We start from the raw sequence: 25,667 nt of genomic DNA, 5'->3' as shown, positions 1-25,667 counted from the left end.
TGTGATTTTCTCATGAAATACTTTTCTGTTGCTTTGGAATATTGTAGGCTGGTATTTTCCCCATCAGATATTTTTCTGTTGCTCTTGAATATCTGAAGTCATTATTTTTCTTGTCTGGAACATCAGGAGTCACGTTTTACATGTTTCCCAGTCTCGCTCACCTACTTACACATATACCATTTTGCACCAGCAATTTTATAAACTATATTTCTGAGCTTGTGTGTGGAACATTGCTCCAAAATATGCAACACTCAGAAAAATTATCAATAAGTTCTTTCTGACCTTGTAACATTGAACGCAATTTTCGTGTTTCCCACTTTATTTCTGTGTAAAATTTCAATTAAAAATCAACTCTAAATTAAATGTTTGGTTTTCTTATTACAGTCCTTTAGTTTTATTCTTACAGCTATACTCCACGTGATGTAGGAAGTGGCCCAGTTTCCAGCTGTTTCGCTCATTGCCCTCTGTTAACCACTGTACTTTGTTCATCATAAGAATGAACATGATGTAAACAAACGCAAATGCAATGGTTGGTCAGCAGCCATAGCTCATGTACACTGGTGTTGTTCCACTCTTGGAAGTAGGTCCTGTATATGCTATCTTATTACTATGTCAGTGTAAATGAAACTTTGACATTCTAATGCATTAACAGCCATCAACATTTTTCTTAATCATACTTTAGCTATGTAATTTGTATTTCAAAAATCTTATATGTTCAGTCTCTGTAAGCATTACTTGTGGTCTGATTGTCACGCTGTTCATACATAACATGAAAATGGATGACACTGCTTCCAGCTGTGTAGTGAAACCCTTGCAAAACATGGTTAATGGCTAGAAATAAGGTTTTCTTAATGTTTTTTACAAGTACAGAGCAAAATCAGCTAAGACTTTTTTGTTCGTAACAAATATAAGATAAAATAATTTAATTGTATGCATGGTGGAATCGGTAGCATCATAGATTGATAATTGAGTCTGCTGCTGGCCAGCTGTTCGAAACGCCATGTGGTATATAATTTTTCATGTTAGGTTTGAATACCTAAATCATTTAAATATGAAGTTCATCAAATCTGTGGTAATTAACTCCTACTTTACCATCACTTTTTCATGGAAAAGGCACGTCTTCTCATTTCTATGTACATATTGGATGCAAAATTCTATAGTTTTCATTGCAAATACACATCTTAATAATTGATATTTTATAAAAGATTGTTGCAGTTAAGAAAAATTACACAATTAAATTTTTTGGAGAAAAATGAAAAATCAAATACTCTGTTTGAATATGCAAATTGTTTTGTAGGACAGATGTGGTCTCACATGAGCCAGAGTGACAAGCATCATAAAAATGTGGAAAACAATAATTTTCATGGTGTTGAGTGCACTGTACAAATGCTGCATTTATACAGTTGTCCTTAACACTGCATTCTGATTCCAATAGAATTGATCTGGGGTCAGGTTAAGGGATTTGTCATAATGGACTTTCTGGTGGCTTGGGATTCTGTTGCTGATCGCCTCGTTATCAACCTAGCAGTACTGAAATGTATTCCTCAGAGTCCGATATGGAAGGAGTTCAGAGATTATCCGCCGGCTGATTGTAATACCTTCAGTGGCTTTAATATTTAACTACATGGTGAAATCCCAGCGGTGCACTTTTACGCCTCGCGTAGTTTGTTAGCTAAGATTGAGAGCATGTTATGTTTTCCATCAGATCACTTAAGAAAAGAACTGCTTGAGTTTTACCATTATTTCCTTCTGTTTAAAAATTAAATGACATTCAAATCTATATTGTTCTCTGCTTGTCCCATATTATTGCTGACTCAGTGTACATGTAATGCACAGCATAAAATTATCCTCATTATCGTACTTGACTGTATTTGAGACAGCATGGCTTCCGTTCCATATGAAACAAAATCCAATGAAGTTCCAGCAGACATGTAAGAATACTTAGTGTGATGCTTACATGAGGCTTATTCTTATGATAAACAAAGAGTAGCGACCAATAATATTAATTCTTTCTCCCAGCAGCTAGCTGCGAGCTACAACTAGATGGGAAGGATCTCTCTCCTGCATGCTGCCATATTTCGCAACAGTGCAGTTTTATTCACAGAGCGACTGAATTATTCTTACAGATGATGATGATATTTTCTTGTAGCAGTATAGCTGTGAATGCGTATATGTAAATGTGTTAGTATGATTGCCATACAAATGCATAAGGTGGTGGCAATAAACACGAAGTGCTTCACAAGCAAGTGACGTGGTTTATAATTTTTTCAGATGTGAATCTGAAATCAGATCTGTTGGTGACTTTTGGAAGACACAAGAATGAAGTACGGAAGCATATGTTGCCAAGATAACTGTGCAGAGAATAATAAACAAAAGTGTACGAGCTGTAGAAATGTTAGGAAAAGTTGGTTTCATCTCACGAGAAACATAAGACACGTGAATGGCTTTGAGGACGACATTTTGATGTGCTTCGTGTTTGAAATCTACATAGGGCGGTGAATACCCGATTTCACATAAACTTGCTACACATTGTTGTTGTTGTGGTCTTCAGTCCTGAGACTGGTTTGATGCAGCTCTCCATGCTACTCATACAGTAAAGCTGCATGTCCTCGGGAAAAATTACGGCTGTAGTTTCCCCTTGCTTTCAGCCGTTCGCAGTACCAGCACAGCAAGGCCGTTTTGGTTAATGTTACAAGGCCAGATCAGTCAATCATCCAGACTGTTGCCTCTGCAACTACTGAAAAGGCTGCTGCCCCTCTTCAGGAACCACATGTTTGTCTGGCCTCTCAACAGATACCCCTCCGTTGTGGTTGCACCTACGGTACGGCCATCTGTATCGCTGAGGCATGCAAGCCTCCCCACCAACGGCAAGGTCCATGGTTCATGGGGGGAGGTTGCTACACATAGACATGTGAAAATTGACTTCAAAGTGAGTGCTGCGCAGTTTTTCAAATAACAGTACATTAAAAGTAATGATAGAAGAAAGTTTTTAATGAAAAGGAGTGACTTAGCTGCAGTACAGCCCAAAAGCTTGAGAAAGATGCAGGAAACAAGAGAAGGTACTTCAGCAGTGCATTACCTTGATGAAACAAGAGTGAATGAGAATCATTTCAGGAATCCCCGCTAGAAAATGAGCGATGGTACTGGTGGTATTAAAGTTTCCATAAGAAAGTGTTCTCAGATAATTATTAGACATGCTGGGCGTTCTTCCGGTTTTGTTCCTGAGAGAAAACTTGTATTCAGCTACAATTAGGAAATTAAAGTTGTCAATTTCAAAAAGTGGTTCACTGAACAGTTTGTGCCTTACCTTGCTCTGAAGTTGGCCATTAAAAACATTGGAAGAGAATTTGTGTAGGGAGACAAAGAGAGATGTAAGCCTTAAAACTATTGTTGTATACTTGCAATCGTACAGTTTTGACACAGTCTCAGATAGCAGTAACATTGATATTAAGACGTAGACGTTGGAACAAAGTAACTTCATAATAGTGCTTGGTTTTAAAGGCTCGTAGTTTAAAAACATTCTTTTTTAATATATCAGTTACATAAATAGTATATGAGAGCTTCCTAGCCTTTATTTTTTGGGAATTTGTACCCTAAGAAATATACAGACATTCACTTGTTATGATTGACATAATTTTCAATATCTTCCCCAAAGAAAAGCAGCTAGGTAGTTGTGAAATACAAGCGTTTCTCAGCTCGTACTATGCTCTAATAACTCATGAGAATGCAACCAGATAAATTGCTGAAAATGTAGATAATTCAGTTTGTAATCCCTTGTCATTTTCAAGGCACAAACTGGAAAATATCTTAAAATGGTGAGGCAGATACCTGTCAAGATGTGTGTTTTTCAGTGTTATTGGGCAGTGCTCCCTCGAGTTATTCGAAGAAAGTATCCAGTTGTTTGCTTGTTCCATGGATCACAGTGCGGTCTCTTGTTGTGATGTTGAATGAGTTTATTTACACTATAATGCTCATTGACAGCGAAAAATATGACAACATTTACACAACAATCTTTTGCATTAGTCTTGCCACTAGTTATTCTTTTTTACTCACAATGATATACATTTAACTGCTCTCTCTCTCTCTCTCTCTCTCTCTCTCTCTCTCTCTCTCTCTCTCTCTCTCTCTCTCTCTTTCTTTCTTAAACACACACACACAAAGCCGAGTCAGCTGTTTTGCCTTCCCACATGATGCAGAAGCTGTAGGGCAGTGGACACAACATTGTCGGCATGTCTTTCATGTACACAATTGATCGAAATAAGTTTTAAAATATTTATTAGTCTACTCGTAGATCTGAACATATAATATGAACCACTGTAGGTAAATGAACTTCATTGTCCATAGCAACATGGTTTGCTCATGTGGAATTTGTTCGTTCAGTCTCTGCTGCCACACTTGTGCAGACACTGTCACCTGAAGGCTTTCCTTTCTCTCTCTGGATGGAAGTGCCTTCCTACATGATGCTGATTATTATCGAATAAAAATACCTTGCAATTCTGTATGGAAAACTCAGATGATTGCCTGTGATTAGAGGATTAAGTCTCTCTCCAGAAATTTTTTCAGCATTAGGTTAAGTTATTTCAGCTGGGAAAGATGACATTGGGCTCCTTGATATTATGTAGTAGTGGCAGTTAGTGCCATCGTGCAATTTTGTTGTAGCAATTACCAACAGTGGTTTTGGTTGGTTGAGGCATGCATTGGATTTCAACGTACTGATGCAAGCAATTCCTCTGAACAAGTGGCAGCTGTCAGCAGTCCCTTAAGAGCTTTTTCTTTCTGTGCTCTGAAAGCTAGTACACCCATACACTGCAACAAACAGTTTACTGTTTTAACCATTTTTCAACATTTTATTTCTGCTTTTTCTTGGGTGTTTCAGGTTGGGCTAAAGTTGATGCATCTCCTGCATGACCAAGAGACTGAAATACTATTTCAAGTAATTAAGAATAAAGGAAGGTGGCTAATTTTGAAACATTATGTATTTCAAAAAACAAATTATTTTTCACAAACTCCTTAATAGATTCTATATATGATTTAGCAGGTTTGCTAGTCAGTGTTCTTAACAACTTTTTGTTTGTTTGTTAAGTCTATGAATTATAGGAATTATTGTTTAAGACTGATATTTTTGGATCAGTTTAAACTACTCATGCATCACAAAACGATTATGTGGCAAATAGAATTTGAATGGGAGACTGACGATAGTTTTGTGTGTGTGTGTGTGTGTGTGTGTGTGTGTGTGTGTGTGTGTGGTTGTGTGTGGTTGTGTGTGTGTGTGTGTGTGTGTGTGTGTGTGTGTGTGTGGTTGTGTGTGTGTTATTTTTCTGGAATGTAAGCTGTGAAGACACAGGTATTTATTGTAGCCGGTGTCTAGGTTAAGTCGGTAGAGGGCAGTTTGTCAATTTGTGTGAAGTTGTATTGAAGGCATCAGTTAATCCCTGTTCTCCAGACAGTATATTAGTAAGGGCGTCTAACAATTTTCTTCTAAAAGCAACTGCCATAGAAGTTTCTTTTCCTCTGACTGTAAATGTGTTACTTAAATAGATAAAGTCTTGAAATATGATACATTGTGTACTTTCATACAGAAGCGTGCGACAAACCTCGGAGCATCTGCCAAATTGTCATGCTTGGAGAAATTCATCTTGTACCTTTAGTAAACTTGAAGACATGGCCTATTCACCATTCCACTTTATTGTAATATGTTTCATTGTCTTCTGTTTTCTGCAACATCTTGTACATTACAGTTTTTTTTTCTTAATTTCTTACATCATGTAAAATAAAATTTAAAATATACTGCTATTTTCCTGCTGTTTCAAAACAAGTGTGATTGAGCAAATTCTACTTTCTTCAATAGAAATGAGTGTCTGTCAGCACAGCGACACAATAGTGTGGTTACTGTAATTTCGCTATTCACACTATATGATTAAATAAAATTTAATGGTCATGCTACACATGATACGTGTATCACACGTCCTCATGTTTCACAGTTGCAGCAGTGTCCACCATTGTCTGTAACCATACAAATAGCTCTGCCTAAAGAAAACAACACTTCTCTGTGATATAGTTTTTTTCCTCCAACTTTTGTGCTATTCTTTGCAGTTCAGTTATCCTTAAAAACAAGACATGTAAGGCACCTCTATTACCTAATATTCCATTGCTGTGAGGTAAGTCACTTTAATGGAACACTGGTCATAAGTCCCATACAAAGTCTGCGTACATAGGTAGGCCGATTAAGAACAAGTAACAGTCGTCCTGAGAGTGGAGTCAAGTGTCAAGTGGGCATATGAATGAACCATAACAGAATGAGGAGGGAGAGCCCTCCAGTGTGGAATGTAATAGATTGATGCTTGTCTGATTAGCAATGTGGCACTGCCTGTGGGCTGCACAAACTGAGCTCATTGTGGTACTGCTGTTGCTGTTTGGTCATACCGACAGGTGCCAGTGCAGGCGAGTTGAGTCATAAAAAGATGAACTGGCACCGTCCTCTTATGTCCATGGACGGAATGGCACTGGTGCCATAGATGTGGTAAAATTTGGTTACCATAGTCCTCTCCTGTTGGTGAGGTGACTGTGAGATGATGCCAGAGGAGGGCGAAGTAGGTGAGATTGCACTTGTTGTTGGAGTTTGAGGCAAAAACAGAGGAGGAGTTTCCAAGGCCGGCAAAGAATGGAAGGATCTGCACACTGAGAGGGCCTGGGGTTTTTTTTGGGAGGGGGGGGTCGGCACTGTAGGCCGGTCTCCCATTTTTGAGTAAAGTTAGTTATGATGGCAGGCCACCAGCCTGTCCTCTGTGTCTCATGAATACTCACTGACCCCGCTGACATGCACAACCACCAGGATCCATTGTTCACAGTGCCCAAAAGTGAGAGTCCAAACAACAGTCCCTGTCATGTATGCTCTCAAGGAGGGCATGGGGCAGGCAGCAGGATGTTGAGGACTGTGCGCAGCTGGTACCGATGTACCATTTCAGCCAAACTCTTCTCACCCTATGGTGTGGACCTAAGAAAATTTTGTGTGTGTGTGTGTGTGTGTGTGTGTGTGTGTGTGTGTGTGGCTGGCTGGGACGTCCCCAATGAACTTCTTCATCTCCCTTTCAAAAGTCTGGATGCATTTTGTCTCCTCATTTGACTGAAGGTAGAACTGCAGTGTCTCGATGTGGTGTATACCAAATTGTGCACAAAAATCTTGAAAAATGTGAGACATGAACTGTGAGCAATTGTCAATCACCAGGTTGCAGGGAGAGGCCTTCAGTGGAGGAGATGCAGGTGAGGGCCTGCACCATCAATTCCACCATAGTCAAATTGCAGTTTACAGTGTATGGAAACAAAGAGCAGACATCTATAATCACCAACCAGTAAGCGTCCAGGAAGGGGCCCGCAAAATCAAGGTGGACTCATTCTCGTTCCTATGAAGATTCTGACCGTAGAGAGTAACACTGCTGCAGGGCAGCCTGGTGAGCTGCATACTTAAAAAAAGCAGCAGTCAAATGTTCAATCTCACAATCAAACCCTGGTCAGTAGACATGTTTGGCAGGCCAACGTCTTTGTTCGTGATATGCCATAATGACCATGTTGCAGGAGGAGGATGATGATGCCCCTCCTGAGTTACGCTGGAATGACCATGCGTGACACATGTTCTGTGGACAGCAAAATAACACCATTAACAAGTCAATAGCACAGCACAAAATAAAAATGAAAGGAAGATGCGAGATGGTATTGGCATTATTTCTGAGCCATTGGTGAAATTGGATCTCATAGTAGTAACAACTAGGGCCATGGCCCATTGTTGAAATGTGTGTGCTGTATCGTTCAGCACATGCGCTGCAGGGCTAAAAACAGAAACTATGGTCTGTAATGATGTCAAACTTGACACCATAGAGAAACACATGAAACTTATTGATTACATAAACGTCAGGGCTTCCTTCACAATTTGTGAGTAATTTTTGTCTGCCAAGTTGAATGTTGTACAGGCAAAACCAGTTGACCGCTTTGAACGCCAAACCATCTGTGATACACTGTAACAGCACAGCCACCACACCATACTGTGATGCGTTGGTAGCTACAACAAGATGATGACCCAGCTGATATGCGGCCAAGCACTGGATAAAATGCAGAACATCTTTCAGTTTCCGTATTGCTTGGGTGCAGGCAGTGTCCAAACAATGTGCTATTCTTTATCAGTTGATTAATAGGATACACTATTGTAGCTGGCTGTGGCCAAAACTAGTGGTCATACATGACTTTGCCAAAAAATTCCTGGAGCTCCTTCACATTGGTAGGATGTGGGAGGGCCTCAATAGAAGCGTTATGACAGTTTGTCAGCTGTACCTCCTGACAGGAAATAGCAAGGCTGGAAGAAAGACTTATTCAAATCTCACTTGAGACCCGCGTCCCCCAAGGTGTGAAACAGAATCTGAAGTTTGCGAAGAGGTTCTCGATGGAGGGACCCGTGACAATGTAGTCAAGCTCACTCGATACAGCAGGGGATTCTTTGTGCGAGTTTCTCCAACTAATGTTGAAATAGAGCCAGAGTTCTAGTGGCTCCGAAAACCAACCAGTTGTACCGGTAGACGCATATGGCACATTGATAAGAAGCATCTGACGTGACTCTTCAACTGGCAGCTGTAAATATGCTTCCAACAAGTCAAGTTTTCAAGAATATTGTCCCTGCTAGTTTTGTCATGAGGTCTTATGGGTGGGGAGTGGGGTACACTTGACCATAGACTGCAGATTGGTAGTCACCATGAAATTGCTGCAAAGGCAAGAGTTTGCCTCATGTTTTCATAACAATCACTAATGGTGTGGCCCAGGAACTGAATGATATGGGTTCCATGACACCCAGTGCTGTCAGCCTGTATAGTTCTTTTGCTCGACCATGAAGTGCCAGGGGCCTAGCCCAGCTGAAAAAAAAGGATGTAAAATTCTTTGCACAGGCCATCCAATTCTTGATTGGGCACAGGGCATTAACTTCAATATGCAGCAGGATTTTGGAACATATATTGTGTTCGAACATTATGAATTACCTCAACTTGCCTAACAAGTGGTACATTTGAGGAGACTTCCATGACAGAAACACAGCTTTATGAAAGTTGGTGTCTGTTACCTTAAAGGCCTCAAAGTGTTGCCGCCATAGGTGTTTCATATGATTCAGTCTTCGGCAGCTTTGTCATAGGGAGTGAAGGGTGATGGATAAGCCAGCAAATTGTGCGGCCACATTATCAAGCCTGTCAGCGCACTTGACATGGTCATGTGTCCCTCCTGCTGCATTTCCAAACGCCTGTGGGTTTCCAGCTGCTACCTCCAAGGATGTGCTTGGTGACATTGCAACTTTGTCAAAAACAACAACTGAATAACGAATTGTATTCCTTCACTTGTTTAGTAACACAGACAAATAAGTATGCATAATCACTTTAATGGGAACATCAATTACAAGTTCCATACGTAGTCCTTGTATGTAGGTAGGCCAAATCAAAACAAGTAACAGGCGTCCTGAGAGCGGTGTCAAACGGGCATACGAATGAACCATAACAGAATGAGGAAGAGAACCTTACACTCCGGGGTTATAAAAAGCAGATTGCTCTTCCAGTCGCAAGGTGGCACTGTCTGAGGGATGTGCACGCTTAAGTCGCTGCAGTGTTGCCATCACTGATCATGTTGTCGTCTGGTGGCTGGACCTGTACCATCATGTTGGTGTGAGCAAGTAGAATCAATCAAGATGAGCTGGCTCCCTGCTTCTTATGTTAATGGCAAGCATGGCACAGATGTGGTAGGTGTGGTAATTTTGGGTTACCACAAGAATCTTATCTGTTTGAAGACTAACCTGTAAGTTAGTTTAAAGTTCCATAGATTATTTTACACGATAAATTTTATGATGCGGATTGAGTCATTTTACATTCACATCCCAAATTAATCTGTAAATATGGGTACATGCTGAACATTTACAAGTTCTTTTACATACAGATGTGTTTTGCCTCTAAGAATGAATACTTATGAAAAGACATCGTGGCAGTATGATATGAAATTCAATTACATAATAAATTTTACCTGGATATAGGTTTAAAATGCTGTGACTTATGGGATTTTAAAATTAAATGAACAACATTTTTATTATCGTCTTGAAGAAACGGCAATATTCATACTCTGAGGATTTATTAATCTGTGTATCTACTTCATTTGAGCATAAAAAGTAAGAAACATTTATAGTACCAATAAATTATGCTCAGCATTCATGACAAAAATACTTGAATACATAATGATAACTGGAACATTCTTCTTAAATGAAAATGAAACTTCCCGATTCACTCCTTGTTAATAATCATCCAGTCATATGTAGTATTCCAAAAGTTTTTTATTTCCTCCTCATTACACGGGTATCCCTCTAACGTCTTCATATCGGTTGTAAAATTAATGAAGTGTACTTTTTTGGCATTGTAATGTTCCTTGGATCACCGTTTAGAAGACTGAATGTGTGATGTACAAGGCCGTTAATCCTTTGGCTCACCTAAAGTACATCAAAATGTTCTCTTGAGTAAGCAGAATGGTTATATGTTACATAATGTTAAATAGTCTTCACGGGTTTGCCGCCAGATGGAGGTGTGCAAATTGCACAATATTTGCTCGGAGCAACTGTCCAACATCTTCAGGTGGTTCAACATTGCTGATGGCTAGGTACAGCAGACGGTATCCGCATGCTGATATCCTGTATACAGAACCTGCATGCGAAGAATATGCAGGCATGGAAATCACTCATGCACAATGATTAGCAGATAGAGGGTGCCATACTAAAAAACCTTTGCCAAAATCCACAGAGTGGCCCTCCTGTGCGTGCACTGCATGCTGTGTTTACAACAGTGTGGCCAGACATCACTCACTAAAAAACTATACGAGGCCAATGTTATGATGGGTGTGTTATCCAAGAAATCTTAATTTTCTCAGCATGATTTAATAGCAGCCAGTGCAGGGTTCCAGGCTGAGCTCAGTTGAAATCCAGCATACCTGTTGATGAGATTATTGGCTGTACGGATATGTATTGCTTCTTTAATCATGCAATCCCAGAAAGATGATACCAGGGATAAAACTTCTGTCTTTTCATAAATCGTGTGGTGTCTTGTATTCAGACAGTGTTCTGCAATTGCTGACTTTTCTGGTTAATGTAGGCATGCCTGACGCTAATGTTCATCACAGTGTTCTTGTACTGTGCAACATGTCTGGCCTATATATGCTGCCCCACATTGGCTGCTATTAGACCATGACGAGAAAATTAAGCTTTTTTTTCGATAACAGACACGTCACAATATTCGTATAGTATAGTTTTTTGAGTTGCATCTGGCTGGACTGTTAGTAAACATAAAGTACAGTGCATGTGCAGGAGGGCCGCTCTGATTTTCGGCAGATGGCTTCTTAGTATGGCACCATCTATCTACAAATCATTGTGCATGCGTGATTTCCGTGACAGCGCATTCTTCGCACACGTGTTCTATGTACATGGCGTCAGCGTGCAGCTACTGTCAGTCGTACCTAGCCACCAGCTAGATGAAAATGTCGGGCTCTTGCTCTGAGGAAATATTGTGGAATTAGTACATCATCATGCGACTAACCTGTGAAGACTATTTAACAACATATCAGCCGGGAAAGTGTGAAGAGTCACAATGTTAAATAACATAGTGCCTATCTTTCCTCACATCTAGTGCTCTTGTCGTTGTCCAAGAAGTTGATTGTTCTGCATGCAAAAGGACACTCTGAACAGTTGGTCATGTGCTGTCCAGTCTGCTCTTCACCACATAAGCAATCTCAAGAAAGTATCACACTAGAACTTCTTGGCTCTTAGCCTGACAACACTGGTACAAAGGTGATTCAGAGCTTCTGAAGTTGCTCAGCGTTGATTAAAACCTGCAGGTGGTATCTGGGCTGTTTTCACCCTTTTGCCAAGCCAACTGTAGGTTGTTATGATATCCTACTTGTTTTGGGGCTAGTTTTGAATCTGGTGAACCAAAGGTGATGGAATAAAGGTCTGCGCTGCAGCCGTAAGGTATGTGAATAATGTTCCGTATTGAATGCAGTTCATTGTGAAAAAATGAGACACTCAAAAAGAGCCATTTAAAGCTCCATTTAATAAATTGTTTGTAAGCCATACCTCTTTCTTTGAAGAACTTTTGCTCTTCTCAAAACTCTCGCTACACTTTTATTTTGGGATTACTGCATAAAGTTATTTATTGTACATGTACAATCTTTTTGTTTATTTCTGTATCCATCTGAGTATGGGAAAGGTTGTCAGTTGTGGCCTTTGTGAAGGAACCATCTTAGTATCTGCTTTAAATGGCTTAGGAAAACCAAAATGATGGTGGCTGCACAGAGAAAGCCACCCTCCTGAATATGAGGTCATTGTCTTAATAACTTAACTGCTTCATTTGGTTGGTCCCTGTTGTACAGTGTTCTTTGATATACAGCTTTGTTTGCTAACTTATAGTATGAAACAGTTCACTTTTCATTGCGGCACATACTGACACCCACTGGTGCCTCTTCAGCCATGAAAGTGCTGCATTGCCCTTTGCACAGAATCCAGTCTTCCCAGAAAACTGATTCCCAGCCTGTAAACATGCAAGTCTCCTGGGGACATCTTCATGTCTTCCCATCCATCCACTTAAAACTGCATCATTATCATCCTCCCCCGAAGATCAGTGAAATGTTGAAGTCGGCAGAATGAAAAACATTACTGTCAATCACTAAAGATCTTGGCACATTGTGACCATGTACTGTAATGTGGTAGTGTGTTGTAGTTATCCTCTAGCCACTCATCTGAGTCCTCCACAATTTTTTATTTTGTAGTATGTATTATTTATGAATGATTTGCCTGCCTTTTTTAACAGAATTATTTTTGTAATTTTTCGCATCTCTTCAGATGGTTTATTATAGTTTTATTTCATGATAGAAAATGCTGTTTTGAGTTTTTGTTTGTTTCTCCTTGGTAAATGTAAGTCCAGAGTGATTTATTGTTCCCTGGTTGTGTATAGAACTATTGGTGGAATACTGAGTAATTACACCCCTTTTCTGAAGTTTTTGTATATTTTATTTTTCTGTTATTTGAAGGCGGTCACACTAGCCCCATTTCTCCTTGCAAGTGTATGAGTAGTTTTGTTGCACATAAAATATCCTGTTATTATGTATGCAGCTTACTATTTGCCAAAGAGACCTTCCGTATGATTTGGGAGTAGAAATTGTTGAGATTTACTATATGAGGATCACTTGAAAATAATTTGAAGAATGTTTTTCTGACAACTGATTATGTTAGTCACTGAGAAATGTAAAAAGGAAATAGCCTTGCTTATATCTGAAATAGACTATTTTAGATTAGAATGGTGGAAATCTTGGACTGAGTGTAAACAGTAGTATAAGGAAAGACAACTGTCTGTAGCAGTGGACCATGAAATAACACATATAAGGAAGATATTGATGACTCGAGCTGAGCCATGGAATTTAAGTTTGTCCTAATGCCGCTTCCTCTCATGCCCACCCATGCCACCCATGGTAGTGTAGAAAGGTATTTGGGTGGGGGGGATCCTGAGGCTAAGAAATTGTTCTGCTTCAGTCAGACACCTTGTTTGTTTCGGCTGCTGAAAGTATCTTCTGTATGGTTTAGTTGCTTTGAAATTATGCTCCATAACATGTAATTTGCAATTTTAAATTAGAATTTTCTCTTTACAGGTCATCAGCTTTGTTAGTAAAAACAATTAGGCATCACTTTCCATATCTAAAGCGAAGTGCTCATGAACATGAGTGCTACATTTATAATATTCTCAAGGTTTTTGACTATCAACCAGATCTACGGACAGATCTTCTTCTACTCGTTGCCAGCAGGTAGGTTGCCTCTGATATCTTTGTTCAAATTTAGATGCATCTGCAGAAAAGGCTTTCAAAAATTAGTCTTTATAAAATAATCACTAAGATTTGTGTATAGTAATCAGTGGCAAGATGATGGGTTGGTGTTATTGTTTCTAATTATGTTGTAATTTGCTTAACAAGTAATTATCCATGAAATTTATCATACTATTCAATTCAAGAAAGAATATATTTAAACTACAGATTTTTTATGGCTGCAGTAATGTAAAAATCAGAAGTGAGAGATACAATCATGCAGGGTCACTTGAGAATTCTTCAAAATCATCCATTGTAATAGTTCTGATGATGTCCAGCAATGCATTTTATTCTTTACCAAATTTCCCCAGCAAGAGGGCTTAAATGATAGGTAGATTAAAATAGCATTGTGACTGACAGATACCTGTTGTGGAATGAAGTTTTCAGCTCAACAACATGTCATATGCCCATGTGATAAGCAGTAGTGCGCACACAAAGTACCCCCTACAGCCTGCTTCACCTGGCCTCCGCCTAATCAGTTGGAGCTGCTGTCACCAGGCAAGCTAACAACGTTTGTACCTGCACAGTAGGCAACACAGTGGGCACATGAGGCCCAGCAAACAGCCGACCACTACCATTAAACTTTATCATTTCAAGAAAATCAATAATTTTATCATTACTCCTGTGATAGCTTAAGCATTTGAATTGTGCAGTTTGTACCTCCCAGGAAGATAAAGTGACTGTAGAGTGTCTCAAATTTTTAGAATTTGTCTGCCATACTCACTTTTGACAGTATCTATATCTGTATCTATACTCTGCAATTTGCCTTATGGTGTGTTCTGAAGATACAAATAAGTGTTCAAAATACTTACATTACATGTCTTAATGGTGCATGTCACCAATTTTTCAAATAATCCCATATTATTCAGTATTAAGTAATCTTAACAGATTTCTGGACCTTATAAAAATAAAATTTGCACTTTTATTTATAAATAGTATGGTATTCCCTTTGTAGCTTCTTGTGTGATTTGGTGCCATATGACACAACTTTTCCATTGGGTGTATAGCCTGGTGCAGTGATGAATATCCATTTGTGACATCAGGTCATTATTGAAGTTTCCATTAGATTATGTTAAATGGAATCCCATGCTGAAAGCATTGCTTCCAATTTACTTTGTGTAATGACGAAGTGAGATGGTGGCAGTGGATAAAGCACTGGACTCGCATTCAGGAGAACCCTTATTTAAAGCCCCATTAAACCATTCTCATTTGATTGTTCTTTCATTGTGCTTGAGGTAAATTTTAGAATGGCTGATTTCTTTGCCCAAAGCTGCAGATGAGCTAGTGCTCTGTCTCAAGTTGATGATACTTTACAGCTCAAAAATGAACATTTCAGAAAACTCTGACATCAGATCTATTGTTGATGTGAACACAAAAAATGTCATTTTTCACCAAACTTCTTTTTTTACCTGAAGCTGAAAGAACTAAACAAAGTAGTTCTGTGTTCCACAGCTTCCATAAATTGTAGAAATGACACATCATCATAATCTCCTGTTCAGTGTGGTCTTTGTGTGTCTAGTTTTTGTCACGGACCATTTTCCAGCACCTGTACATATGTCATTGATACACGAAAATTTGTGGTGAAAAGGTTGTTTGAAAAATTGTAGCAGAATGCAAGCAAAACTTGCAGATTTTTGTTAACAACAAGAGTTACATATTGTTATCAAAAGAGATAAAGTCAAAAATGTAATATTTATAGGTAACGTATAGTCCTGCAGAGGCAGATGTATGGAATGTCAGTTATAGACAACTGTGCAGAGAATACACAATATAAAATTGCAAAGAACTGCCTTCATGACTGATATTACATTTGTTACAGTGTATTGTGTAAATTTTTACTGTATTTTTTGTTTGTCAGTTACTTGTTCATTCAAAACGAAATTTTTATCTTTAGCGTAATGTGAACAAATTTCTGTTCCTTGTGTCAGACCCGTATGTCCACTTTTGCGTGCTTAACATAGAATAATAATACTATTTCTAATTTTATGTACTACATGCTTTTTATCACGTAAATACTTGGCAGTTGTCAATGGATTGCTGTAGTTGGTGTTACATCACATATATATTTTTCTACTGGTTTGTCAAATGTAATATTTATTGCAGCTGCTACACTGTACTGCTCATATCTACCCAATTATTAGTAGCCGGGTGCTGGGGCAGATTTATGTCCTTTAGTAGACTGAATTGTATTTCCAGTCCAAAAACCAATTTTTACTCCTATTTTACTAAATACTGATAGCTAATTTTGCCCCATGTTTTTGCAGTATATCATAAGATTACAATTTTGGTTTCTGTTTTTTCTCTTCATTTATTAATGTTCCTTCTCCGCTTGTTTTCTTATAGTTCTTAGTTTATGAAGTATATAGGGATAGTAGAAATATAAGAATATTTAAGGATTACAGCAGTTTTCCATGGCTAAGTGTATCATTGTAATTATCTCTGTTTCACTGTTGTTATCTGATAGTGGTAAGCAAATCATTTTGTCTGCTGTGGCAAGCTACTAACATTAAATATACTATAATGCATTCTACAGGTTTTAAATAAACGAAATATCTCTATCAAAACTGAAATAACTAAACATTCAGTCACTTAGCTATTACCCCTTGTGACATAACGACAAACAACATTCGATTAAAGTGGAGTATCCCACATAGAAGATCGCAAATATTAATATGGGCAATACCACAATATTCTTCCTTGATATATTAAATGCTGTTAAAATAATTTCATCTTTCCATCATCAAAAATTATAGTTATGCCTGTGTCTGAATCGATAACAAGTTGAGAGTATTATAGCAGTATATGCACCTCTGTGCATGCTATCATTTGAAAAAAAAGAGAGGGAGAGAGGGGGGGGGGGGGGGAGTGAGTTTCAATACATTGAACCATTTATGAAATATGATGGATATTACCACCACACAGTTCACATTGTGTGTGGCTAGAACACTAGGCCCAATACACACCACCCACCTGTGGATATAAAAACCAGTAGCTTGAGAATGTTGATACATACTGCTCTGCTCTCAGCTTTAAATAAAATTTCAGTATGTTAGCACATTTCACACATTGCAATCACTGGTGTAAAACGAACAGTATGCAAAGTTTACTCAATGTGTTTTTACCTCTGCGAAGCTCTTAAAGTATCATGCAACACTTTACTTCATTGGATGCAGCACAGTAACTAAGACAAACAATAAAAGTAAATTCAGTTCTTTATTGAGTGAAGATGAGAAAGAATCAGTTGTTTTTTTTCTAAGTAGTTTTCTTAAAATCAGATGATATGTATTTCATTGTGGTTGGCATGTCCACTCATGTGTTGCCAACAGTTCGTGTGACTCTCGTGTAGATATAACAACTAATATCATCAGAATGGTGATATAAATTGCCCTGCTTTCAGCTTTAAATACGGGGCGTATATGAGGACAATTGGAAAATGTAGAGAAAACATAGGAATTTTTTAGTCAGGGAAAACCCGGAAATTGTTTACAATTGCAGGAAGTTTTCATTGTTTTAGTTCCCAGTTAAATTTCTATAATTTTGCCTGGTAAGAAGTTATACTGTAACAACGAATTTTATATTAGCCTACTGCACAGAGTGGTATTGCAACAATAAGACAGAAATGGGAGAATAACACCAAAAGAAAACTTTGGTTACAAAGAAAATGTCCGATTTACAACAACAAGGCACAGTGCACCCAAGATATCTGCTGACAGTAGAATATGTTGTAGGAATTAGCATAAGAATATGCAATACTTCGTACCAACAGACTGCTTTCGATGAGCAAGACATCACTACTGTTTACATTTCTATCAGGTCACAGGAAAATATTGCAAATGTTGGTTTGAAAAGCATTATTTTCAAAGTAGATTTACCTTAATGCAAGATGAATTGCATCATGTGCGAACGTGTGATGAATTTCTTTAGTCACAAAGTGTTCTGACTCTCATTCAGAACTTAACACTATCAGCACCAGACACTTAGAAAAATACTGGACTCATAAGACCAGCCAGTCATCCCATTATCTAAAATTTTACTGGCATATTTCATTTGATATATCTTAATGGGAAACACACACTAAAAACGACAAAGTTCCAAGGTTTAGTTCTTTCATTGATTATAAATTATATAATAACGATGCCAAAAAGTATACTTATAAAAGTAATTATACTTAGAAAAAAGTGTGAAGTGAGTTCTTGAGCAATTTTGCATGTAATTGGCTTTATAAAAAAAAAAGCCAAAGTGCTCTGGCATACAGGGGGATATATTGTAATCAGAGCAATGCCAGTTTACTCCATTTCTGCTTCTTTTGCCAGCAAATTGTCTTGTCTTCTCAAAACTTCACCACAAACAGATCTAATGTTTGCTACTGCTTCTTTCGAAGTGATGCTGTAAATTGACAATAGAAGGCAGCATATGTTAAGTGACATGTAGTGGGACGTTTGTACCTTGTTCTCAAATGAAATAATTCCAGTTACCATTGTATTATTTGTCCCTTCTTTTGTTTTAGAATAAGAGATTTTATTCCGTAAAATATTTTGTCAGTTTTTAAAATCTTCTCTCCCCCCCCCCCCCCCCCCCCCTCCTTCCTGTTTGTGTGTTTGCGCCACTATAGTGATGTTTGATGTTGCTGTTGGCCAAGTACATCACATGTGCTGAATATCTGTTGTCATTGGCTGGCAAGATCACTAGACAGAAGCCACGATTGGCTGACAAAAGTGCATCTAGCTTTCAGTGCGTCGGAAGCTAGTATGCTGTATTCATTGGAAATCTTATTTATACTTTTATAATATGAAAATATGCAGTGTACATGTTACTTCTGCAAAAATCTGAAAATTTCATTCAGTTTGTTGTTTAGCTGGATGTATCAAAGTATCAAAGACAAAAATTAGTTCTTTATCAAGCAGACACCGACTTTTATGATGTGTAATTTTCCTTAAAATCAGATAAATAGTATTTCATTAGTAGCCTGCCTGCCCACTCAACTGCACCTCCAACAATTTGTGAACAGAATCAACACCCCCATGGAGCAAAAAAATTATTACTGTGGTTTGGTTCCCAGTGACTGGGAATGTATTAGAGCAATATTACTAATAGACTCATCTTTTCCTTGAGTTACTACAGTTATGAATATATGTACAACAGCAGGTTTATGGAGGAATACCTATGTAAGAACACTAAGTTACTGAGATGAATTGAAAGTGAGACTTCGCTTTCATCATAGGCTTCAAATGTGCTGCTAAAAACTCTAGGAAAGACATAATTCTTAGGCGTGAAACAATATTGACATACTTAATGTGTTTCTCTTTGTAGTGATTTATTTCTGAAGGTATTTTAAAGTGAAAAACTTAAGTTGTTTTAGTAACTGTGTTCATTTCGTATCTGGGCTGGCGAAACCCAGAACAGCAGACAAAATAGTCATACCCAGCCCTCCAGGAACATTCAGCACAGGGTCTCAGGCTGTGCGGCAGAACCAGTTATTCCATGGAACGCAGCGAGCCTGTTTTTACTATTCAGAGGAGTAAGCAAGTTGTTGAATCTTCTAGTAGAGTTGTTTTCTACCTTGTTAATATTTTTGTACATACATACATACACGCAATGCTTACTGTTAACAAAAATCTGTAAGTATTGCTTGTATTTTACTAAAATTTTCAAACATACTTTCCACCAGAAGTTTTCTTGTAGCCATGACATATGTGTAACAGGTGCTGGAAAATGGTCTCTGACCAAAGCTAGTCTCACGATAAAGAAATGTCATTTCTACAATAACTAAACAAGTACGGCCACACGTAAATAATTTATAATAACTTATTTGCCAAGGTATACTTTTTGTAGTTTTTATCTGTTAGGGTGAAATTATGGTAATGGGTGAATTTTCCTTTTCTTTCAGGTTGACAATTTTGGATGTAAATGCACCAAAAGCAGCTATAGAAGAATTAGAAGAAGAGAATGAACTCGAAATTGACATGGATGACCAAGACGTATTCGCTATGGATGATAGTGAAGCCCATGAAGATCACATGGCAATTAAACCTCAATCACCGCACAGAATGAAACATCCTATCGCAAATACATTAGATATTATAATGGAGCGTTTATTTCAGTACATGCACACTGAATGTCATGAACTAAAAGACCCAACACTCTTGAATTGGGACCGAACAAAAAAACTTTATCATGAAATGTTGACAGTATTTGACAAAATGATACTTCCAACTTACGCGTGTCATCATATACAGTTTCTCATGTTCTATCTCTGCAGTTTCAAACAGGCATTAGCCGAGTCTTTTCTTAATTACCTGTGGCAAAAAGTTTGTTCTCCAAATGTTGCACCAGTGATTCGTCAGACAGCTGTCTTGTATATATCCAGCCTACTGGCACGAGCTACGTACATCCCAGTGTCGTAAGTTCATTTACTTCTTTTGTGTTAAGTTCATTTACTTCTTTTGTGTTTACTATTACATTATCCATTAGGTCATGTTGTTAAGCAAGTACAGTTTGTGTTACTATTTCCCTGCAGTAAAATTTAAATGGTATTTAAAATATTTTGACTCATAAGTCACAAAGAATGAGATGAAGAGGTTGGCACCGAAAAGTAAGTTGTAGCGAACTGCCTCAAGTCCGTCTGAAAACATGAGTCACCTCTTGCCTGGGGTGTGAGTGCAGAATGTTAATAACTCATAAGAAGTAGTGAACTGAAAACAAATCTTTAGTAGAATTAAAGTAGTTAAGTAAGGACACACTTTGACTGGTTGTAGTATAAAAGTCAATTTTAGGGAGCGTAGAAAGTAATATCTACAAGAACTGGTGATGCTTGGAGACTGCTGTTTATGATTAAAAGGGAACAGAAGTAATTAAATCAGGTGATACAAAATGTACATTAAGTTTTCTGCTCACAGAATGCTGGTATGTTCTTTGCCAGAACACCAGTTCCAGAATTTTCTGTTGTTTCTTGTACCTCATTTTCATGCCCTTTTCCTCTACCTCACATTTGCTCAAAATACTTAAATTACTTTTCATATAGTTAGAACACGGTCTCAGCATATTTCTTTAGTTTTCATTTTACCATTCAGTCTTTTATCTTGCTCTGTAACATGTTGCCTTTCACTTCCAAATTTTTAAAGAATCTGAGTAAGACATTTTGGTTTCTGTTCTGCAGGAAATGTCTATCCAAAAATGTGAAAATATTTTAGATATCTTCGTATGTGCTACATCCATTTTTCACATTTTGAATACAGTCACTTGGTGAATTTAAATTGTCTAAATTTGAGAATATATCATGAACTTAACATAAAATTTTGAATGATACACAATTTTACAGTATGTGTACAGTGCACAGTTTAAGGTCTTGGACACAAGTTTCTTTCCTCACTTATATGAGCATACTACTTCACATTTTTCACTCATGCTGGCTTAAAGTGTAATATAATTTTTAAAAGTTGTATGTTGTCTGTTAGTGTCATATCTTAACTCAAACAATGAGTATCTTAAAGTTGTTAACTCCTTTGTGGGCCTATATGTTCAGACAAAAGTGTTTTTGCCATGGTTATATGAGATATGTATTGTGAGCAAGGTGAAGCAATGATTTATTTATGCTTTTTCAACCAAAGTATGTTATTTGCCACTTAAAGGGATATTTAAAAAGTATGTTACCGAGTTTGTGAAATACATTGATGGCAATTGAAATCATGTCAGAGGTAGCAAACAGTAAATTGACATGATCTATGGATGTGCAAAATTAGCATTTCAGTGCAGCTGCACAAAATAGATAAGAGTAATGCTATCCACATTCTGAATTGTAGCAGGCGTCAAAATGTCTGGTGTAATTAGGTACCATACTACAGGTTGCAGTTTGATTAGCAGTGCTGCCTGTTGCTTTACGCAGGTGGATATTCACTGATAGATCATAGAAGTAGAAGAGAATTTTGTTTGTTCGTTCTATCTGGTACAGTGTGGCTTCTGTATTTTCACTGAGTCAGCAGTGTTACAAGCTTGACTGCGGCATTGAGGCTTGCATGTGTGTTTACTTACACTAGTATGTGCCCTAGCAGTGATTCTTGCTGTCTTGCCACAGCATGCTTCTTGTTTTTTGCAAAAGAATGCCTTGCCAGCTCCCGTCTTCTTGTCAGTGTGCAGTGACATTTCCTGTCAACTCTAGCATAGATTTCAACTGCCATTAGGAGGCTCAGTGGCACAACAGTATTATAAAGATTACTCAGTGAGTTTCGTTAATCTAATTTCTACCATCATATGTGGTGCTTAGACGTATATAACAATACAGGAAATTTCATTAGTTTTCAAATTTATGTTGTCTGAGACAGCATGGTCAAATGGTAGGTGTGTGTATGTGCATAGCTACTTAATGAAACAAATTGCTATGTTTATTATGTCAGTGGCAAGTTCAGCAAGGAATAAAAGATATATCCATTGTATTTGTTGTAATATTGCTAATGTGTCAGTTGAGTTAATCCTGATTGACTACATGTCATTTCTTTAGAGCTATCATCCTGTATAGGCAGATTGTGAAGTCATCATAGTTGATGCTGCTCTATCGTAGGTACTATCCAGGATGTGAAATTGTTGTCCCTGATATAGCCAATGAAACTTTGCATTCAGAAGTAAATAAATAAAAATACTTTCTTCGTTATATAAATAAAAGTCTTGTAGAAAATGAAAAATAGATGATCGTCAGTTTTCAGTGGAATTAACAGTAAGGTCGTCAGCGTTGAGTGCAAGTGGATAGAGAAGAGTATTTCGAAGGCCTCTGTGAAGGGGAGGAATTGTCTGATCACATTGTAGGAAGAGAAATTGGAATTGATATGGAGGATACAGGGTACCCAGTGTTAGTCAGACTTTTAATAGAACTTTGTAAGACTTGTGATCAAACAAAGCGGGATGGATAGGTAACATTCCTTGGGAATTTCTGAAATCGTTGGGGGAGTGGCAGCCGTGTAGCCATTCAAGTTGAGTGTGGGATCAAAGAGTCTGGAGACATATAATCAGACTTTCGGGAGGGGGGGGGCGGCACCATCCACACAATCCCAAAGATAGCAAGGGCGGCCAAGTGCAAGGGCTATCATACAGTCAGATTAATGGCTCTTACATCCATATTACTAACAATTATATATAGAAGAATGGAAAAGAAAATTGAAGATCTGTTAGCCGACTATCAGCATAGTTTTGGAAAGCCAGGGCACCGGAGAAGCAGTTTGGACATTGAGATTGATCATGGAAACAAGACTTAAGAAAACTCAAGACAAGTTAATAGGACTTGGTGACCTGGAAAAAAGTGTTTGGCAGTGTGAAATGGAGCAACATGTTAGAAACTCTGAGTGAACTGGAAATAAACTGTAGGGAAAGACTGATAATATACAATATGCTCAAGAACCAAGAGGGAATTATAAGAATGGAAGATAGAGAACAAAGTGCTCAGATTAAAAAGGCCATAAACAGGGATTTAGTATTTTGCCCCTGCTGTTCAATCTGTACACTGAAGAAGCACTAAAAGAAAGATCTGAGTGGGATGAAAATTTAGGGTGAAAGGAAACATCGATATCCTCGGAGAAAGTGAAGACTAGGTACTGGTAGTGTTGAATAGAATGAACAACCTATTGAGTACAAAATGTGATTTGAGAGTAAATCGAAGAAAGATGAAAGTAATAAGGAATAGCAGAATAAGAGTAGCGATGTCAACATAACATCAAAAATAGTGACCAGGAAGCAAATCAACTGAAGAATTCTGCTACCTAGCAAGCAAAATAGTACATGGCATATGAAGCAAGTACAACATAAAATGCGGATTGACGCAGCCAAAGAGGGAATTGGTTCAAGAATAGTCTGTTAATATAAAACTTTTGACTTAATCTGAGGAAGAAATTTGTGAGAATGTATGTTTGGAGAACAGCATTCTATGGCCGTGATTCATGGACAATGGAAAAAATAAGAGAATCGAAGTGTATGAGGTATGGGATGGAAGGATGTTAAAAATGACGTGGACTGGTAAAATGAGGAATGTGAGGAAGTTTTTTGCAGAATTGGCAAATAAAATAATATAGAGAAAACACCGACAAAAAGAAGGGGCAGAATGATAGGACATGTGTGAACATGTAAGGGATAACTTTAATGGTATTAGAGGGACATGTAGGTGGTAAAAACTGTAGGGGAAGACAGAGATTGGAATGCAGTCAACAAATAGAGGGAAAAGAGTTACAGTACTACTAAGATAAAGAGATTCACACAAGAAAAGAACTCATGGTGGGTTGCAGGAAATCAATCAGAAGACTGATGACTCAAAACATATTTTGGAAACCGTTTTGTAATGTTTTTCATATGATTTACCATCCATTTTTTACTATTTTTTAAAATTTGTTTTCATTGCTTTTCTTGCAGGGTTCTGAAGAATAGAATCTCTGATATGGCTGTATGGATACATAATTATATATCCAGTCAAGATGGCCTGGAAAGTGTGAATTCTGATGTGCGTGTGCACACTGTATTTTATGCAATTTGCCAAGCATTTTTCTACATCATTGCCTTCAGGCATAAGGACCTAGTAAACACAAAATCAAGTATGTATATAAACATATTTTATTATATCTAAAAACAAAGATTCTGTAACTTACCAAACGAAAGCTTTGATACGTTGATAGAAACAATAACAAACACACACACACAAATTTCAAGCTTTCGCAACACACGGTTGCTTCATCAGGAAAGAGAGAAGGAGAGAGAAAGACGAAAGGATGTGGGTTTTAATGGAGAGGGTAAGGAGTCATTCAAATCCCGGGAGCGGAAAGACTTACCTTGGGGGGAAAAAGGGACAGGTATACACTTGTGCGCGCGCGCACACACACACACACACACATCCATCTGCACATAACAGACACAAGCAGACATATGTGTTTGTTATGTGCGGATGGATATGTGTGTGTGTGCGCGCGAGTGTATACCTGTCCCTTTTTCCCCCCAAGGTAAGTCTTCCGCTCCCGGGATTGGGATGACTCCTTACCCTCTCCCTTAAAACCCGCATCCTTTAGTCTTTCCCTCTCCTTCCCTCTTTCCTGATGAAGCAACCGTGGGTTGCGAAAGGTTGAAGTTTGTGTTTGTTATTGTTTCCATCAACGTACCAACGCTTTCGTTTGGGAAGTTACAGAATCTTTGTTTTTGGATATATTTTTCCCATGTGGAATGTTTCCCTCTATTATAAACATATTTTATTATGCATTTATGAGTACTTTCAGTGAAGTATCTGTGCTTGCTACTGAAACAGTTGAATTTTGTAAGATACCATCAATATTTAGTGTTCTCAATGAATTTTATTTGCTTTCTTTGTATCATCTCTGATAATAACAGAGATTAATCATCTTAGCAAATGAGCTGCTGAAATGTTGATAGGCACTAAAGTAAGAATATGAACTTTTCTAGTTTTTGGGATGAATCTGACACACACACACACACACACACACACACACACGAAGCCCTAGTTGCCCTGGCTGAATATGTTGTGCCAGTACTGCAGATTGACTGAGTGAGGGGATGTCATGTGCTGTAGTTGAAGGGTGGGATGAGGCAGGAATTGGGAGGGACAGTTGTAGAAAAGTGGCTGATGACTGGATGGAGGTAGAGGCATTTGTGCATGGGATAGTAATTTGGCTCTATGAACTTCTTCTGGCTTCAGGCTGGGGAGTTGTCTACAGTGCACAGGAATGTGGAGCAGTAGACTGGGAGGGAGAGTGTGTGGGACCATTTGGAAAGTGATTCATCAC

General features: G+C 38.1%; 1 protein-coding gene across 1 annotated transcript in view; it reads left to right on the top strand.

Annotated features, from left to right (window-relative positions):
- Positions 1-25,667, top strand: part of LOC124595656 (RNA polymerase I-specific transcription initiation factor RRN3) — a 50,239-nt gene that overhangs the window by 13,476 nt on the left and 11,096 nt on the right. Inside the window, exons 6-8 of the mRNA XM_047134502.1 lie at positions 13,696-13,848; positions 19,793-20,305; positions 24,292-24,470. Coding sequence (XP_046990458.1) covers positions 13,696-13,848; positions 19,793-20,305; positions 24,292-24,470 — 845 coding nt within the window. The remainder of the gene's footprint in view (positions 1-13,695; positions 13,849-19,792; positions 20,306-24,291; positions 24,471-25,667) is intronic.

This window comes from Schistocerca americana, chromosome 1 (assembly GCF_021461395.2).
Source record: "Schistocerca americana isolate TAMUIC-IGC-003095 chromosome 1, iqSchAmer2.1, whole genome shotgun sequence".
Classification (NCBI taxonomy): domain Eukaryota; kingdom Metazoa; phylum Arthropoda; class Insecta; order Orthoptera; family Acrididae; genus Schistocerca; species Schistocerca americana.
The sequence above is the reverse complement of the archived record's forward strand: the minus strand, read 5'-3'. Positions and strand labels throughout refer to the sequence as shown.